Source organism: Scatophagus argus, chromosome 11 (genome assembly GCF_020382885.2).
Source record: "Scatophagus argus isolate fScaArg1 chromosome 11, fScaArg1.pri, whole genome shotgun sequence".
In the NCBI taxonomy this organism is placed as follows: Eukaryota; Metazoa; Chordata; class Actinopteri; family Scatophagidae; genus Scatophagus; species Scatophagus argus.
The window spans coordinates 24,034,984-24,055,128 of record NC_058503.1 but is presented as its reverse complement, the minus strand read 5'-3'; the positions used below and the strand labels follow the sequence as shown (position 1 = coordinate 24,055,128).

General features: G+C 44.9%; 1 protein-coding gene and 1 long non-coding RNA gene across 3 annotated transcripts in view; both read right to left on the bottom strand.

Annotated features, from left to right (window-relative positions):
• Positions 1-444: 444 nt before the first annotated feature.
• Positions 445-20,145, bottom strand: part of gtdc1 (glycosyltransferase-like domain containing 1) — a 28,507-nt gene continuing 8,806 nt past the window's right edge. The window contains exons 4-11 of one of the 2 annotated variants that reach the window (XM_046403661.1): positions 19,488-19,661; positions 13,381-13,473; positions 12,913-13,026; positions 9,670-9,779; positions 7,766-7,910; positions 3,014-3,084; positions 2,824-2,915; positions 445-2,326 (exon numbers count right to left, since the gene is read on the bottom strand). In XM_046403661.1, the coding sequence (XP_046259617.1) occupies positions 2,252-2,326; positions 2,824-2,915; positions 3,014-3,084; positions 7,766-7,910; positions 9,670-9,779; positions 12,913-13,026; positions 13,381-13,473; positions 19,488-19,661 (874 nt within the window). In that variant the 3' untranslated portion in view covers positions 445-2,251. The remainder of the gene's footprint in view (positions 2,327-2,823; positions 2,916-3,013; positions 3,085-7,765; positions 7,911-9,669; positions 9,780-12,912; positions 13,027-13,380; positions 13,474-19,487; positions 19,662-20,145) is intronic. The other variant, XM_046403662.1, reaches the window with a different exon arrangement.
• On the bottom strand, positions 16,130-16,843 carry LOC124066883. Its single transcript, XR_006844657.1, has 2 exons — positions 16,472-16,843; positions 16,130-16,401 (listed from the first exon to the last, which is right to left on the bottom strand). It is a non-coding gene; the product is annotated as an uncharacterized LOC124066883 (long non-coding RNA).

The window sequence follows — 20,145 nt, the reverse complement described above, 5'->3', positions numbered from 1 at the left end:
CAGAACAACGGGTCTGTGGAAGTCAGGCGGGAACATTAATTAACACAAACACACTTCGTCACCTCCGTCTGTGTGTTGGTGGTTCACTTTCAGAGTTTGATGCTGGAGGTGTTGGAGCTCCAATCAGAGCTCTGCATAGCCCACAGGATGAAACCAGCCTCGCTCCTCAAGCGTGAAATTAATGTTGCTGTTCTTTGTTGATAATCCAATGGTTTTCAGAAAAGCCTCAAACTAAACTGCTTTTCTACATTTCTCTTTTCTGGGATTCGTCAGCTGTAATGTAACTGTGATTTGTTTCAAACCTCACAAACGGACATTTTACCTTTAAACTCAACCTCAGTGTCTTTTAGTCAGGCTGTAGATTGAGGGACGGAGGGAGACGTTACAAACATCCATATGAGCTGTTCTCCGGTTTTCACGTTGCTCCAAAACTCTGACACATCATTAAAATGATCAGTGTCACATTTTCTCTTTATTATTCTTTCAAGGTAAAATCCTGTTTTGTACAAGCTCTTCAACTTAATCTAAAAGATGAAACAATTCAGGAATGACTTTGGTTTAGATGTTTGGTATCTCTGTTTGAAAAACCAAAACAGTAATTGACAGTAATGAAAATAATGACCAATTAACTAAATAACCAACTGCTGCAAGTAAAGACACATTTTCAGCACATTTCCTGCTGTTTTATGAGACGAAATGAATCTGTTTGTTTTAAAAGGCGTCAGAACAGCATCGGTAATTTTCATTTTCATCATTGGTTGCTAGTGACATCAGCCTGGAGCTCAGGTCACGACCTGATGACATCATAAACCTCCAGAACAACATGACACCCATAAAGACTTTACTGCAGACTCCATAAAACACAGAGGCATTAAAGCTTTTCATTGGCCTGTTAATACAGCTGTTTACTGTGTGTGTTTGCTGTGCGACTGCCGCGAGGACAGTCCGAGGTGGTTTCGGTTGAAGCAGTGACCCGAGGCGTCTGAGCGTGCTCAGTCGCCGAGTGGTGGTGTTGCATTTAAAGCCTGCTGTCGCTTTGGATCAGCTGTGTCATGCAGACGCTGCAGCGAGGCTCTTCCTGCGCTGTGATTAAAGCGTTTGATTCTCTGGCCTGAGGTCACATCTAAACGCAGCGGTTTGTTTCTGCGTGTGAAGGCTGGAGATGTTTCTGTGTGGCTGCAGAGCTGAAGGAGTAAACTGAGGCCTGAAGCTGTGAGCTGCTCACTGAACTCAGCTTCAAACATACAGAGAAAACCGCTCGCCAACTACACAACTGTCAGGTTGTAATGATAAGAAAACACAAAGTGCTGCACTGACTGTCAGATTATCTCAGATCAGTATCCAGTAAGCTTCAGCTTATCAATGCTTAAGCTATAGTTTCATACTTTGTGCAATTTTTTGTTGTTACCTCAAAATTCTGACCAGCAATCTTTCAATAAGCTTATTTACTAAGAAATCTGACGGTTTTAATTTTTATATAATCTCTATCTTTATTTCATAGTATTTCCTGTTTTTTGTCATCCATCTTTTTCATTTCTTGGTAGGGATGGGCCTCCATATGGGTTTTATTTTGCTATTTATGTTTTAATTGACAATTTATCTTATTAACAGACAAAAGTTAGCTGATCACAGGAAGTGTTTAATCAAAAATGTTCAAAGTAGTCTCCTAAAAACAAATTCTTATTAAAACTGACATATCTTTAAATTTGTTTGGATAAAATCAAACTGTTAGCTCCTTGTTCAGGTTTTTAACTGTGCCTGAGGTCGCCTCAGTGGGTACGAAACGTCTGCAGATCCACTTCATTCTGGTTTCTCCTCCGTCCTGGACCTGGCAGCTCAGGTGGAGCTGCAGACAGAAACCACAGTCTGGCTGCCGCTCAGTCGCTGTGGTGAACAACACAAACTCAACAGCACAAAGGATAAAAATGGATCCAGCCGGATATATGAGGTGGCACCGCCTGTGGAAACATGAAAGCTTTTACACGTTAACCCCCCTCCTCCACCCAAACCACACACATAAAAGAAAGTTCTCCTCCAGCCTGAGAGGACGGGGACGTTTACAGGTCCAGACTCGGTGTCTCCAGCCCGCCAGCCTGCCTTTGATTTGGGGCTCAGAGGTGCCTGAAACGGGCTGGAAGTCACCGCCGCTTTCTGTGGGACGTGGCGTCGAGTCAGGCATGACGACGGCCTGGCAGACGCTCCGACAACCTCCAAACCAGCCGACTAATGGACTGAAGCCGCTGTGGTGCGTTCAGAGATGCTTCGCTGCCAGCAGAGTCTCAAAACGCTCCTTAAGAGACGTCCAGGAGTAGGAGGAGCAGTCGACCTGAACAACAGAAGAACAACATCATACAGACGCTGTATGTATGGTGTTCTAGCAGGCTTAAAGGAGCAGTTCAACATGTTGTGAAACTGAGTGATCTTCACTTAGCTCAGAATTAGTGTAGTGAGTTAGCTTCTCAGTCTAATTATCTTTGACATAACTGTGTTTAACTTTCCTTTGCACAAAGACTGAAAGCAGGGGGAAACTGTTTCCACCTTCCAAGTCAAAGTCTGTCTGATACACATCTCATTTCTTGTTAGCAAAGACGCTAGGTACCAACCCTAAGGTAAGTGGACCTAAATGCTAACTCTAAGCCAACACTAGAGTAACTGAATAACCCCATCTAAGTCTACTGGACCAAACCTGTCACCAGGCAGGGAGACTCCAGTGAAAGACGCCAAACTAGCTGCACTGTGGGAAATGCAGGATGCAGCCTTTCAGACTAAAAGTCAGGATCTCCTCCTCTCTGCTGCACACACGTGAAGCTTTCAGTGGATTACCTTGACGACGTGTTTGCGGGCGACGTCGGGCCTCCTGCACAGGTTCTGCAGCCGTTTGCAGAGCTGCTCAGGTGTGGAGTAAAGGTACTCTGCTGCATGACAGAGCAGAAGATGAAGCTACAGCTGACTGACCACTGACAGGCATCGCATCCTTCATTAGGATTCACTGTAAACCTGAGGTTTCACTTACCAGGGAATAATTCAGGATACACTAAAGCCTTTGGACACAGCGGATAACAGCCACAGTGAACAGCTTCTAACCTGTGAAATCGTATTAACACACAAAACGATGACAGTCAGATGTTCAGACTGATACCACTTCATGTCTGTTTAGTCTAGTAAACAGGTGGAAACAGTTAGCCTGGCAAAACCATTGACATGTCATGCCTCGTTATTAGTTTATTTCCAAAGGTGATCGTTCTGTTACTTGATATGTATATGACTTGTTGTCGTCTGTATCGCCACGTAACTTCCAGCAGTGTTCAGCTCTCTTGGTTTGCCATTTGCTGGTTAATACTGTTTTGAGTTTGACCTCTGTAAACCATGCATTGTTCCACTTTCCCTTTGAGCATTTTAGCATCTGTTGGAGCTTTTAGTGTGCTAACAAGCTAATGTTAACACTAGAGGCATCTAAAAAGTGTGAGTGAGATGGTATAAGTGAACTGATGTGAACCCTGCTGACTCAAAGTGCCCCACATTTAAAATATTTTGTAGAATTGATAACGTTTCAAGCTCACATCTCTTTATATTTAAACAGCAGGTATGACTGTAAGTTATATCATCAAAAACAAGAATGTGATTGATAAAAACTGTTTTCCAGTCTTGATGAGCTCCGGTCTGAAGGTCCAACTCCTGGACGTCTCTGGATTATTGAGGTCAGTGCAGTTCACTTCTCTGATGTGAGTAAATGCTATCAGACTCATCTGATCGTTTCACTGGACTGAGTGACTTCATCATCACCGCAGGACACAAAGCGGCGTCTGCTCACACTGATGATCATAATTAATCAGATTAAACTGAATTCAGTGATGATGAGGACAAAACAACACTCAGCTGAGGGCGATTCTATTGTTCCTACACTGATGGATTAAAGCCTGACTTTACATCACTGAGGAGGAAAACAACTCTGATCACCTGAGATGGTGCTTTTATTTTTACCACCTGAGCTGGCAACTGATGACAACTGAGATCACTGTTTTCAGTTTGATAAGATTTCATGTGAGGACAGTAACACTTTATATTAGCGGGTGTTGGCAAATTTACAAATGTTACAGCGGCAACACACTTAATGCTGCACGTTAAAATAAACTGCTGCAGTGTTAAGATACAAAATATTAGCGCGTTAAACAAACAGAATAATTGTAAGCTGTTCCCACACTAACTAAATGTTAGCATCTTAAGGAAAAGGGACATTCTCTGTAAGAACAAGAATTTCCCTTCAGGGATAAATAAAGGAATTCTGATTCTGATTCCTTTGATGACAACGATGTCCACATTCTTGACAGAGAGGACAGGTGGTACGAAAGAGGTGTCGAGGAAGCCATCTATGTTAAGTTGGAAAAACCTTCACTTAACAGAGGTGGTGGACTTAGACATCATCTCTCTTGCACCTACAATGCGGTCCTCCCATCCATACCCAGGAAGTTTCACTCCAGTCCACATGAAATCCATAAGAACGACAGGTTGTTAACCGGTCATACCCGAACTCATTAACAGTCTCACAGCCATTAGCCAGTCGTTTTACTCAGAGGGCCATCACTGGCAGTCAAACTACATAGACACATTTGCAGGACTGTCAGATCCTTTGTTTTAGTTAGTTTCACTTAGTCACTCCCACTGAGGTGTATATATTTGTTCCCCACCCAACAGTTTTTTCAGAACTGATGAAGCTGCTTGGATTAGCAGCGGAACGTCTTCAAGCCTAATCTTCACAAGTCCAGACGCCTTGCTTTAACTCTTTGAGTTAGAAGAAGAAGAAGAAGAATCAGCTTTATTGACAGTATATATATTTTTACACACACACACTGAATTTGTCTTCTGCATTTGACCCATGCTTAGATGAACACACACATGCAACACCCGGCAAATTACATGCAGTGAAACACACACAGGAGCAGTGGGCAGCATCAAGCGCCCGGGGAGCATATTGGGGGGTTAAGTGCCTTGCTCAAGGGCACATCAAGGGTGGGGAGCATTTATCATTAATCGCTCCACCACACCCAAATTTTCCTGCCCGTCCGGTGGGGCAATCGAACCGGTGACCCTCCGATCACAAGCCGCTTCTCCAACCTCTAGGCCACGGCTGCATGTTAGTATACTAACATGTTAAAGCTCCTGAAAGCTGGAACAAGCAGAGTCCAACATAAGCGATGGCCCAGGGCCTGTAAAAACTGAAGCAGGGCAAGCTGTTTGGCCAGTCACTGGCCCTGCTGGGCCTCCTCTGAGAAGTGGGTCAGTGTTAGAAGAAAAGATCAGTCACCCCTCCTCCAGAGCCGCTCTGCGGGCTAACAAAGACCTGCAATGCTAAAATTCTGCTTATGGATAGCTTGTTCATATGGTACTGTAGCTAGCTTTCCACTGTCCTCAGTAGCTGATAAGTACAAGATTTGTGTGAAAAGAGACTTCAGAATTTGTATTCTCCAAATAGTTTTGTCTGAGAGGATGCAGGAGGAGGAACCACTCTTTAATGTTCTCCACTCTCACAGAAACTCCATGTTAATGCTGACCCTTTCAAAGTCCACATTCCTACACAGGAACACTGAGAACCAGACTGTTTGTATGAAGCTGAGTATCAGCAGAGCGCTGTGGGGTGCCGTGGGGCCCCGTCCCTCCTGGTTTAGGATCAAAGACAAACACAAACATCACTTCCCCCTCAGGGACGTCACTTCTTCTTTCTGCCATAATTAGCTCTTGATTCATTATCACACAGAGGCAACCGTAAGCCGTCTACTCTCATTACACAAATAATACTCACACTTTGACTAATTTACATCCAGCACGGCAAACGTCACCTCCTCAGTTGTTGTTAGCTTCACTGTGAGTGCTAATTCCTGAAATGCTAACTGCAGAGGCTACTAAATAATTCACTATCATCAGATTTGTTTACTTTAATTAGATGGATTCCCTGCTGATGAGTACTAAAACACTGATGACCGACCTTCATTGTCACTTCTGCCGAACGCTAGCATAGCATGCTAACATATGTACGAGCTAAATGTTAGCATGCCAAGGTCCCAGAACCGCTACCTGTCGTCCTGACCGAGGCTCACAGAACTGACACTCGTTCTCGCATCAGACGGCAGAGAAAAACGGATGCAAAACAAACCGTTTCACCCTGAAATGGTCTCGCTTTCCATTTATAATTAAGGCCACGTTCATTCGTTCACTCTGCTCTGAGGAATCATGAGAATAACGGTGGTGTTGAACGGGCGCCTGAGTTCACGTGTGGAAGGCTGGCAGAGGCTCTTATGTCTAATGTGCTCGGTTATGGAGGGTGACGCGGGGCTCTTCATGTTCCCGACTGAACAAACAGAAGAGGAGGGGAGAGCAGAGAGGAAACAGGAAGGAGGAGATGAAGTGTCTTTGTCGTCTTATCAGGAAGTGTGTGTGAAAGCACCTCTGACATAAGAAGAAAAATATGACAATCCAAACACAGTAGGTCAGAACAACCAGCTGCCTCTCTTCTGTTTGGAGGCTGCTTTCTAGTTTCAGGTTTGTTTAAGGACAAAACAACAGAATTTCTTGTGTGCACATGAAACGTTTTCTGATGTGGAGGTCAGGTTTGCTCTCTCTTTAGGCTCTGGTGTCTGAAGGCTGGTAAGTGCTGATCAATGACTTCACATGAACACCAGCTGTGTAAATCACATGGGAAATGATCGCTGCAGTGCTGATGTGTGAAATTTACTTCAGTGTTCTCAACATTTTTAAATGTCTTCGCTTGACTCTTTGATCTCATTCACTTCTTAAACTAATTAAAACTGAAAGTCCCACTGATGTTCTCTCAGATTAATTCTCTCTTTCTACTCTACATGAATATTATTTTATTTCAGAAGATTTCTTGTTTCTGCTGAAGACTGGTGAGTCTGGTATGAGACCTGAACCGCTGGGCTCAGATATAAAATAAACATGTGGCTGAGCTACAAAGGCCGTCTGACATGAATCAGGTGAAGATCAGACGGTCAGGACTGCAGGCTGACGCGGTCACTGAGCCTCCTGATTGGCCTGCAGCTCGGGTCCACCTGACTCAAAGTGCGATCAGAGACTGAGCCGCAGAGTTCACAGAAGCCCAGAGAGGCTGCTGGTCCTGAGAGTCCACCTGCAGCTTCTATCAGCATCACAGCACCTGAATAAACTCAGTGAGCTGAAGGTTCTCAAACCAGCATCATCAAACAGCCACAAATTTACCGACTTTAAATTTGAAGACACGTTTGTCTCGAGGCTAAGAAGTCGATCACAGCCACACAAAGCTGCGTGTCCACGACTTTTTAAACATAAATGTTACGTAAAATAAAACATACAAGCTCATTCAGCCTGTGAATATTCTCATTCATCCAGGTCATGGTTATCTCAAGGAAATTCAATCGAATGCAACTGGACTTAGTTATTTATCTTTGAAGACGTTTCACCGCTCATCGAAGAGGGTTCATCAGTTCATGCTCGCTTGACTAGGCTGGGACTAGTCCAGTTAACTAAGTCCAGTTGCATTCGATTGAATTTCCTTGAGACAAGCTCATTCATTATGCCCTGCGTCCGATTTAGCACCGGGACATCTGAAGACAGTTTTTAGACTGGAATGTAAAAACTGAATTTAAGAAGTTTTACGAGAGCCAAGATGGCGGCGTTTGTCGACAACCCTCTGGTTAAAACACAAAAGCACACGATTCGGGTTCGATTTCAAAGCCTGGTTGTCGTGTTACTGACTGACAACATGAACTGAACTCACATGGCGACTCCGAAGAACTCGTGTTTGGCGGTGGAGACAACCACGTCGGCCTGACACAACACTCTGAGGTAATCGTGTTTATTGGACAGGAAACCCCAGTTCAGGATGTGACGGTCGAGCAGACGTCTGGCCTCCAGAAAGATCTCTGCGGGAGAACAGGAGGAGAAGAAGAGCTCATGAAGGTATTTGGTTTAACAAGATTCTCTTCATGTTCTCGGCTTTTCATGTTACTGAACCACATCATTCCAGAGTCTTCCTGTGCTAAGAACTTGAACTAAACTGGAACTAAATGTCTTAAAATTTAAAAGTGGAAGGCAGCAGGTGTCCAGAGCGAGTGAATCAGGCATCACTGAGGCGCCAGCCCTCTTCCCACGTGTCTCTGACTGAAGCTAACATATGCGTTTGCGGCAGCGATGGAAGCAGACTGTTCCACGGAGAACGTCTACAACGCAGAAGATTCAAGTCCTCATTTCTTAGTCTTTCCACCAACAGGCTCAACACGGTGTGAGCTGCTGTGAGGAAGCGGACGGCGAGCCGCCACACAGCTGCGTCCATGTTGTCTGTGAATGTTCTGCCTTTTTCTTTTTTATATGTTTTGTTGTTATAACAAAATATCATCGAATTATATTTCATATGAGGAGGAGTTTGTTCATCTGATTTGGAAATGAGCTCTGTCTCTGGAATCAATGTGAAGCAACGAGACGTGTCAATGAAAAACGAGGGTCCAACGCCGGAGTCCTGAGGTGCTCCACAGTGCAGCTTAGCTCTGTCTGTCAGAGCCATGCGTTGTTCACATATTCAGCTGCTATTTCAGAGCAACAGTTTAGCAATTTTAATCAGAATGTTGTGATTGTCAGAGGCCTTTGAAAAGTAAGTCCAAAATAGTCTCTTTAATCATGTGAAGCTGTTCATGTGGACCAGCCTCAGTAAAGTCACTCCGATTGGCTGTGCTTCCTGCTGACTGTTGGACAAAGCGCTCAGACGCTCTCAGTCTGTCCACGCTGCTGACGGCTGCGTTGATACGCCGAGATGGTGACGGCGAATGTGATGGAAGCTGCAGCACTTTAAGTCCACACTCAGCAGGGGATTCACGAAGACCTGCAGCCCTGACAGGTCATTTTATTGTGAAAGGTTCACACAGAAACAGGAAGCCTAACGATGAAAAAGATGTGGTGTGAATTAAGTGCAGCTCTCAAACAATGATAAAACACTTTGAAACTTTGTTCATCATCATTTTTTCTTCTACATTTTCACGAAGAAAAGGAAAGAAGAAGACTAAGCAGACACATGAAGTGTGAAAGCAAAGGCCGACTGAGCTTGTGATGTTATTAACGTCGTGATGCGATGGAGGAGGAATAAATAACGAAAATGAGATAAAAACACATTTTTAAAAAAGCCTGATGTTTATGAAACCGGACATTTAAGACACAAGCAGAAAGAAAAACAGGTGAGGGGTGAAAATAATCAATACTCTGACCCTATTAACAAAATCAAAGTCGATTAAAATTGTCCTAATGTGATTGCCTTCCCAGCACTCATAAAGCTAATCACTGAATATGAAGCTGAATTTACGGTCAGTGTGTTTACGCTGCAGTAAAACTTTACGTCTCAATATCTCAGAGTGTGTTTGATCAGAGTGTGTTCATTAAACTAAAACACACACACACACACACACACAGTCATTATAGCACCATCAGCTGATGACACACTGTGTGTTTTATCAATTAAATCCTGTCTTCAGGCCTGAATGCAGCGCTGACCTTTGACCTGCAGATGTTTCTTTACCTCCAGACTGCAGTAAAACACAAAGTTTTTAAAGGTGAGACAAAAGTCAGAGCACTTTCTCATCCAACTAATGTGATGAAGAAACTCCTGTGTGTGTGTGTGTGTGTGCGCGTGTATACCTGGTGGATCGGTGAACGTCTCTCCGAGCACCGACAGGTGAAAGTCGACCTGTCGCTCCTTCAGTTTGATGAGAGTGGAGAAGAAGAGCTCAGGGTTTTTATCGTGTTCCCTTCAAACACAAAAGCTCAGAGTGAGAGGAGGAGGAACAAAACACACTGAAACAAATATGAACTTTCAGTGACACTAAATGACTAAGACCAAAGTCTCTGTACTTTTTGTTAAAATACGTGTGCGAGTCCTTGCAGAGTTCAGATCTGACAGGCTTTTAATGTGAAACATCTACAGGAAGTGCAGGATGTCAGTAGCACCAGCTTAACATCAGTGAAGAAAAACAACAAAGTGGAAGAATGACTGAAGCTGGTGTTAAAATCAGAAATATGAAATAAAGATTGGACTGAAGGTATAGATGAGCTGCTGGCCACAGGTCGTCTCACCTGGCCACGCCCCCACACATCCACAGGAAATGACATGTGACACTTGTTTTATTGTCTCAGGACTTGTGTCTCTGCCCCGCTTTGTGTGCAGTAGCTGACCCTGGATCAGCCGTCGGTGGTCTGAGACAACAATGAGGCGTCACATGTCAGCACATTAGTGTTGTTATTAATAAAAGCCGGTTTGTGAGTATGAAAGCTGCTGTGAGCAGAGTGATGGCGGCGTGAAGGTCAAACGGCGGAGTTTCCTGAGGTGACGTATTAGCGAGCAGATTATTTCTTCTGCTCCCCCTGCGGACACAAAGATAATTCCCTCATTTCCACAAAACCTTTTCAGCTCCGGCTGCTGGATCCTCTGCTCCCTCAGCGCTGATGCAGGACGGGACAAAGACCGGAGCCACCACAGATAACGGAGCTCCCATCACCCCCCTCTGCTCCCCCTCTCCTCCCCCTCCACCTCCCTCCACTGTTAATTAATGTGAGGAGGAGAACCGCAACGAATATTTAGTTCATTTATCAGAACAAAATAAACAAAATACAAATCACCTGCACCTATTTGGATAATCGATTAATTGTTTTGAGTTATCCTTTGAGAAAAAAAACAAATTCTTCAGCTTCTTGAGGTTTGGAATTTGCTATTTTTAGTCTCTGATGACAGTGAAGTGAAGCTCTTTGTGTTCGTCAAGTTTTATTTTCTGCATGAGAACTGAAATTTTTATGGACCAAACAAATAATAAATGATCAAATTGATCCACAGTGAGAATAATGTTGATATCACAGTGACTGTCTGACATTCAGGTGGTGATCAACCTGACGTAAAAGACAGAAATGAGCACAAAGTTAAACTAATTAATAATCAGTTTGTTTTCTCCAGACGCACGGTGAACTGAACAGGTCATCGCAGCACTGTCGGACTGGACCTGCTCAGGTGTTCCTGACTGACGGAGGCCTGAGAATCAGTTCACCTGCCAAGGATGATCTGATCTCTTCCTCTTCTGACTGTTGTGTGATTTCTGACTTTTGCTCGATAACAATAAAAACTAGCTCACAAACTCCTGAAGAAAATTTTCTTTATATTCAGTGACGTGTGCTTCCCACTGCTGGGCTCTTTAACAGGCAAAGAAAGCATGGAGCAGGGAGCATGCTCAGTGGAGAGAACAGGGGCTCATTAATATTCATCATCACGAACTAAAAGAAAAAACTGCAATGGTCTCATTTACTGACGACTGATTAAACATTCTGCTTCATGTTGAAGCCAAGAGGTGATTTTTAAAATTCAAATGTTATTTACTGATTCACAATGTGAGTGTGAAAACCTCAAACCTCGTGAACACGCTGAACACACCGTCAAACCCATCGATAAAAAAAATCTGTTTTACTGACAGGAAACAAGACTAAAGACACGAGTGGTTCATGTGGAAACTTTAAAGTGCTCGATCTGAGAATGGAGTCTGGTGCAGAAGGCACAATGCAGACGTTTAAAGAGACGAGATGTGATGGAAAACTTCACCACTCGGACCAAATCAGAAACGTGAGCCACATTTACAGAAACCCTGATTTCAGTCTGCATTTCACTCTCCAAATTAAAGTGTCAGAGGATTCGCAGTTCCAGTCAGATTCAGTTTAGTGTCATCAAAGACTGAAAAATCGGCTAATCAGATTTATTGACTTTTAGTCCATTTTAGTATTTTAGTAGACGTTTTACTGATATTTATTCACGTTAACTTCACTTACATACACACACACACTTTCAGCTGCAGAATCCGCCTCATCATCATCTCCACTCTTTAAGGAAAATCTCACACACACACACACACACACTGGGAGATGTGGCAGCACCTAACAGCTTCCAGCTTTCACATGCACTTTCTTCAGAAAATGTAAACAATCGCACTGATTCAGTTAGTTATAAGATTAAACGTGTTTCAGCGTCCACATAAAAAACCTATAAAATAAGAGAGTTGTGTTTTCTGCCGTGTTTCAATCAGGACGTCAATCCTCTGATCCTGATCAACATAAAGCTCTCACACACAGATTTAACCCCCCACCGGTGCTGTAGCGTCTTCACCTGGAACAGCTGTTCACCCCCCCCCAGCAGCAATAAGACGGAGCTGTAATCTGAGGATCGGGGCCACACGCAGATTAAAACAAACAGACGAGAAGCTTCAATCACAGATTAACAGAAAGCCTCATTTCCAGCAGAATAAAAGCTATAATCCATCTGTGTTTTTGCTCAGTTCAGAGCAGATTACATGACGGCTGCTGTTGTTACTGATACAAGAGAAGGTGAAAAACACATCGACTGAAACGACAGGACGGTGGCCTCCAGGTCCAATAATCTCAGTTTAAAAAGTCAAAGCTGAAAATGTGACCGAAACGAATTCAGAAGGAAGATCTGAAGCATACGATCAGAACTGAGATCAGATTCATCAAACTGCTGAAGGTGACAGGAAGTGAACGCTGGCAGTGAAGACCCGTCACAGAATAAAAGTCAGTGACCCTGTTCAGCTTTAACAGCAAGGAGTTACTGAACGCTAACATGATGATGAATACAGCATTTCAGTGGGAAACTCCAGATTCTTCCAGAATACTGACTGCTTTTATAACACGGTGAATTTATAAAGGATATGACATTTTTCATGAATTACCACTTCCTTTCTATATTTTCCAATAAATCGGGACTTTATTTCAGGGAGTTGTGACTGAAGACTGACCTAATTGCTGTTAGTATGATTATCCCACAAAACTCTCATATTTTCTTACCAAATGACTAATTAATTTCATATCATGAAGCAAACAAATGCTACTTACCACCTGTGAGGCCAGACAATGTGCAGAGGTTTCATCATGGTGTCCTCTTCACCATCTGGTCTCTGGTCTGTTCTGGGATCAGACACGGACTGATGTGGATCCTCCTGCTCACACCTGTCAGACACACTGTATAATGAAATATCTAAACCTGAGCTTCTGTCTCCTGTGCTGATCTGATCCCTCTGATCTGTGATCTCAAACACAGGCCTGCATACACAACTGATCAGTAATCAATAATCAGTGCAGGCTGAAGGCACATTAACATTCAATATAGTGACCCAGTAAACTGAACAGAAACGACTGCTGTATGATGCAAGCACTTCACAGCCTGTAGGGGGCGCCAGATGAGAGTTTGCACTGTTCGTACTGCACATGTAACAGTTACTTAACTTTATACGTTTTGTTCTAGTGGTCCATAATCTCATCTAATGTCATTCATTGTTCTTACTGAAGTTAAATGTTTGTTACCATGGCGCCAGCTGCTCGCCCTGCTCTGTGATGACATCATCAACATGAGACGTCTCTGCAGGCCTGCGGAGGAGTTTGTGTTTGGGCAGTAGCCTGAAAAACAGCCAGCAGTTTAACCAGTCAGAGAAAACAAACACAAAAGCTTCCAATGCTCCTGAACGCCTCGCCGCCACGACGTAAACAAAGGGACAAAGAGAGAAATGCTGCTGGATTTACGAGGGCTGAGGTGCTCATAAACACATCATATCAGTCACTGGTCTCCAGGACACAGCAGTCGATTTCTCTGCCGTCCTCAGCTCCTCAGGGGACGTCAAAGTGTCTCGCTTCAGGATTCAGCACAGCCAACATCGGATCTGCTCCGACTGCCGTTCAGAGGAACAAACGTTTAGCGAAGCAGGTCGTGACCTGATGCCTTCACTGACATAGACCAAAACCGGTCGACTTCAGCGAGTCCCTGATCAGCTGGAACTTGCATTTCAAGTGTGAAGAAGTTGTTAAGCACACTTCATGCCACTAATCAGAGTAACTGAAGGTTTGGTGAATTTACTCCACCGCAGTAAATAAACATTTAAAATGGAGTCTGTGATCGGCTCATCTTTTTTCTCCTCTGCAGGCAGCTTCTGCCCTCCTTTGAGGCTGTCAGGCAGAAAAACCTGACTAACTTTGAGTATTCATGTGTGCAGAGGGAAAAGGGCTCCTTGCATTAATGTCAGTCCACCTGAGGCAGGACTGTCCCCCAGTGAAGAGTCCATCACACCTGCTCAACAGCTCAGGGAGACGCTTCAGCTTCGCAGTGAGGAAACCAACACCATCACTACAATCTGGAAAGGTCACTTAGACAATCAAGATATTTAAACATGAAAACACCCCACCACAAAGACAAGAAGACACAAAACTCAAAGACTTTAGGACTCAAAGTTGTGGTCTAAAGGAACAGGTCACTCAAACTACTGTGGTTTGAACAAAGACATCAGCAGTTACCTGCTGTCTCCATCAGCACCTGAGCTACCAGGTGAGCTCAGTCTGTGAGGAGCAGGAAACTTCCTGACATGTCCAAAGCCTGAGACACGACGACTGTGGACACAGCTGTGACCAGCACACAGACATGAAGACAATACACCAAGAGACGGTCTCAGAAAAGCCTCAAAGTGGACGGACAGTAAGAGACAGATGGACAGATGGATGTACAGACAGACAGACAGAGAGATAGAGACAGACAGACAGGCAAATAGAGAGAGAGAGACAGAGACAGACAAACAGACAGAGAGAGAGACAGACAGAAAGACAGGTGGACAAATAGAGATAGAGAGACAGACAAACGGGTGGACAGACACAAAGACAGAGAGAGAGACAGGCAAACAGACAGACAGACAGAGAGAGAGAGACAGACAGACAGGCAAACAAACAGACAGACAGAGAGAGAAGACAGGCAAACAGACAGACAGACAGAGAGAGAGAGACAGACAGACAGGCAAACAAACAGACAGACAGAGAGAGAAGACACGCAAACAGACAGACAGACAGACAGACAGACCGACAGGTGGACAGACAGACAGGCAAACAGACAGACAGAGAGAGACAGGCAAACAGACAGACAGAGAGAGAGACAGAAACAGACAGACAGGCAAACAGACAGACAGACAGAGAGAGAGAGAGACAGACAGACAGACAGACGGGCAGGCAAATAGACAGACAGGCAAACAGACAGACAGACAGGTGGACAGACAGACAGGCAAACAGACAGACAGAGAGAGACAGACAGACAGACAGGCAAACAGAGACAGACAGACAGACAGGTGGACAGACAGACTGGCAAACAGACAGAGAAAGACAGACAGACAGACAGAGAGAGAGAGAGAGACAGACAGACAGGTGGACAGACAGATGATTCAGCAGCTCTGGACACTGCGTTGGGCTGAGTCTCAGTCTGAGGTTTGTGCTCTGAGGACTTGATTCAATAATCCACTTTAGAAATTAGATGTTTGACTGGAGGCAGTAAAATGAGGGGGGGTCAATTATGTTATTGATAAATCAACAGTAATCTGTGTGATGACCTCCCCTCACTGAGGCTGATTAAAGATGACAAGATGAAGGTCAAAAATCATTTCAGCTCATTTACTCTATTGGCAATAATCACAGAGTCTGAGGGACCAAGTATGGACCAGGTCTGGACCAGACACATCAGAGCGCTTTACTAAGGCCAGACTACAAACACAGGACGGCCTCAACAGCCACCTGCTGAGGTTGAATTATTCCTTCCTGAACCACTTTTGGTTTTGGTTGCAGACCAGCACAGTCCAGCAGAGCCTCCTCACAGGACTCACAGGACCAGTTCCTGTGCACTGGGACACAACAGAAAAGCTTCCTGAGAGACTGAAGATGTGTGGTGACTGTTGTACTGGAGGTCTGGCACAGTGGATGAATCCTTCACAAGACGGGACTCCAACTCTGAGCCCTCCATAGCTGGGAGGTTGGTGTCACTTTGAAACCATCTCAAGGGCTCTGGATCTAAAGGGGGTGCGGGTCAGTCCTTCAGGCCTCTGAGTCTCAGCAGGTCATTACAGCACATTAAGATCCACATTAGAGTCATTGTGAGACCAAGTCAAAACCAATCGCTGCCAGAATCCAGAGTCTGTCCACTGATGGTCGGTGACCTGAGGTGAGTCCTGGCTGAGACGAGGAACGAAAAGCTCTGTGGTCTTCAGGGTGGAGTTTTCTGGTCGTTTCTGGGCCAAAACAAGAAGTGATGTAACATTCATATGGAGGGAAAACTGTGACATCAGGACGATTGGATTATTCTCAGACCAGAGAAGAAGAAGCATCTGCTGTAAATCTATCGACACCCAAAACAATAACTCCCAAACCTGCTGGCTTCATGTTAGCTGCTGTACTGTGACATCATCGACACATCTGCACCTGACTGTACTGTGACATCATCGACACGCCTGCACCTGACTGTACTGTGACATCATCGACACATCTGCACCTGACTGTACTGTGACATCATCGACACGCCTGCACCTGACTGTACTGTGACATCATCGACACATCTGCACCTGACTGTACTGTGACATCATCGACACGCCTGCACCTGACTGTTGGGGCTTCCTTTCCAACCTGGCCAGTGACACAATAAAAGTTGTAAATGAGAATCTCCTCCATTGCTGCTGGTCCAAATGCATGCTGGGACGTTGTCTAACATCAGTCACTAAAGGTTCCTGAGAAACGGGAGAAGTGAGACCTCTTCAGCTCATCTGGGGCCCACATGTGAACCCCCTGCAATGTCACCCACCAACATCACTTCCTCCACCTTGGACACCTGCTGCTGTGGAAATTTTACACTGAAACAAAAACTGACACCATCAACAAGCGTCGTCAACTGAAATGTGATTGGACTCATTTACAGGAAGTCCAGAGACCCACTCACCAAGACTGATATGGACTTAATGTCCTTTGAGACAAACTGCAGGTGGATTATTTACACTGTGTCGTCCTTGATGCACATGAACGCTACATGAAATTAATGCCAGGTCTCCTGCGTTGTCAACCTCACACTTCTGAGGCAAAAATACGACGGCTGTTAGGTCAGCAGCAGAGAAATGAATTTGAATAAATAATTCATACATGAATATAATATTCATTTTTATTTGACTGATGGATAATCTTTTGTGTCAGCTGCGGGCGAAGTGAGCTGTTGTTCAGTTTTTACGGTTAGGAATCTGAACAGTCTGAACAGCCCAACAACCAGACGGTCCCACATCACCTAAACTCACCCCGTGTTTCCAATCCTGAGCTACCTGATAATCTAGAGTGACGACAGAAGCTGCTGAACCTTCACAGACTGCTGAGGTCAAACCTTCAGTCAGTTCATTTACATTTTGACGACTTCACAGCAAACCAAAGTGTCGCCTCCTAATCACACATTTAATCTGGAGCGATGAAAACAGCTGCCGTCCACCTTCTTCCTGTCTGTGAGGAGCTGACGTCACTCTGATCCAGCACCACCAGCCTACAGAGTGGGGCGGAGCACCTACTTTGGGTGGAGGGGGGCTGCATGCCGGAGACTCGGCTCTCAGAGCCAGAATCAACCACAAGTGGCTCCATATGTCTGTTTGAAGTGACTGTGAAGAAGAGGAACGAATCAGGATCAAACCAGCAGCCTGATTCGTCCTTAATACCACACACACACACAGCCTCACACACACACACGCACACACACAGGAACATGAACAAACTTCAGCTGTAAACCTGCAGACAGACAGACAGACAGACAGACAGACAGACAGACAGACAGACAGACAGGTATCCTGCAGAGCCTTGTTCTCACTGTAATGGGATCAGTTCAGAATCAGCCTGACTTCAGCCCATATGAAACATGCTGCTAGACTGATGAGAACTAAGATTCAGGTCTCAACTGGACCTAAAATAACCTCTAACAGGAACTCAAAGGTTGGAAAACCAAATCTGATCCCAAAGAGATCCCAGGGAACTGAGACCAGAACAGAGTCAAGGACAGATCTGGACCAACATAGCCCCAATCCAAAAGGAACTCCAGACAACTAAGAGAGAACCAATTCCAAGTTGACCACAGGAACCCAACCTGGACTAAAACCAAAGGAACCCAAGGAAACTGATTTTGAGTCTTCATTAAAGGTTCAAAAACCTGCTGCAAAGAACAGGAACCAAATGGACCATCTAGGCCCAGGCCCCTGACAGACTCTGCCACCATCCATCATTATCAAGTGGACTTCAACAACAAGACCTTAATCAGGATAAATCAGATGCTCCTGTGCAGCTGAAGAACCGACGAGCAGCAGAACCCCGACAGCTGCGCAGTAAACAGGTCTGAAGAGACCAGAATAAAAGGTTCCCAGCCACCTGCTGGTCACGTGGTGTCCACATTGATCTGATTTCACTCTGACAATCCTCAGAGAGAAGTCCGGGTCCTGCTGCAGCCAGTGATGGATGTGATGTCTTTGTGTCCCACCGCAGGACTCTGCTGGCTCGGGTCAATCACTATTCAATTACAAAAGTCCACTCAAAGGCCGATTGATAGATGGATACCACAAACACAGCAGCCACAAAGAGGCCAAAGAGGCCTCGCTGCATTCAGACTCACCAGACTCCCTCCACAAAGACCGTGTTTTGTTTTGGGCTTGTTTTCTTCTTCTGAGTCATCAATCTACCACCTCAACCCGATGGAACCGACTGAAGTTAGTGTGAGTTCATATTAAAAAGGTTGAGCTAACAACCATTTTCATTTATTCCAGAGGATTATTAAACATTTCATCATAAGCTGATTATTCTGCTTATTCTGTTTCCTTCATTTGTCCGAACCTTCGGCGTCTCAGATCAGCAAAGTTTATAGATGACAGCATCATCAGTTTTGGTTTGGTCTTCTTGCACTTCCTGTGCAGAGAAACCTGCTCCTCCTCCTCTTCCTCCTCACCTTCACCCTCTCCCTCCTCACCACATTTGTCTCTGTGAGAGTTTAATATTTCCAAAGAGTTGGACTGTGTGTGTGTGTGTGTTTGGTGGGAGGCTGCGGGCGAGTGGAGGGATTGTCGTCCATGCATATCATCACTGACTTCCACTGTGTGAGTTTGCTTTGGATCAGACACATTAGCATCTGAAAATGAGCTGAGAAACACTGGAGGCGAGAGGCCGAGTCGTCCTGCAGCTCAGCGTCACTGATACTACCACACACATAAATACATGGAGAGGACGAGTCGACACACATGCACACACTCACAGTCGTGTTTCCATCACTTCTGGGGACATTACATAGACTTCCATTCATTTCCTGAAGGCTTAACTACCACCTAATCACAACGATAAACATTACTTACCTTAACCTAATCTTAACCTTAACCCAACCTTAAAGCACCTCTTCATCCTAATATTTAATGACTTACTCTGTGGGGACGTCCCCATAAGGACAGCGGGTCCTTACAGTGTGAGTGTGTAAACGGATTTCTGTTTCAGGCGAACACACACACCCTGCGTGTGCTCTGCTTACATGTTAATCGTCTCCTGTTCAGTAAATGCTGCTCCTGTCTGACCCAACGCTCCTGTTGGAGGAGTTGGAGGAGGAGGATCACGCTCACCTGCTGATGTCAGGAAACCGAACTGGGTAGTACAGGACCACACACTTAGGTCGGATCAGCAGGTCCAGGTCTCTGGGTCTGTGGTCTGGTATCTTCTTCATGAAGGAGGAGATGGAAGACAGGAAGGAGTCCATGTTGAAGACGGAGTTAAACACCACCACATCTGAGACCAGGCTGTCGAGACACCACAGGAAGATATCTGATAAACCCTAAAGTGAAGCGTACCTGAACAGGAAACCCAGTGACACAGTTAATGATCAATCACTTTATTATCAGGCAGGCCTGCAGGATTCAGCAGTTCCTCTGGTTTTTCCACATTAACTCAACCGGAGGGCTGCACAGTCTGTGTGTCTGGATGTTCACTGTGCTGCTTAAAGCTTCCTGTTCATTTCACAGCAAAAAATTTTGCGGTGCGAAATGGAACAGAAACGCTGCTTTAGTTTCAGGTAAATTTATTTGTGTCAGTGTGTGATCAAATCAAATTTTGAATTTAGTTCTGACTAAAATAACTGATTTGTGTTTCCAGTTGTGCATAATGCAGGAAGACGATGATGAGGAAAAGAGACGGGAAGTGCAGGAGGTGGAGGCAATAGACAAGGAGTTCAGGTCTGGTCTGGGGAGTCTGTGGATGGATCTCTGGCTGTCTGTTCACAGGCCT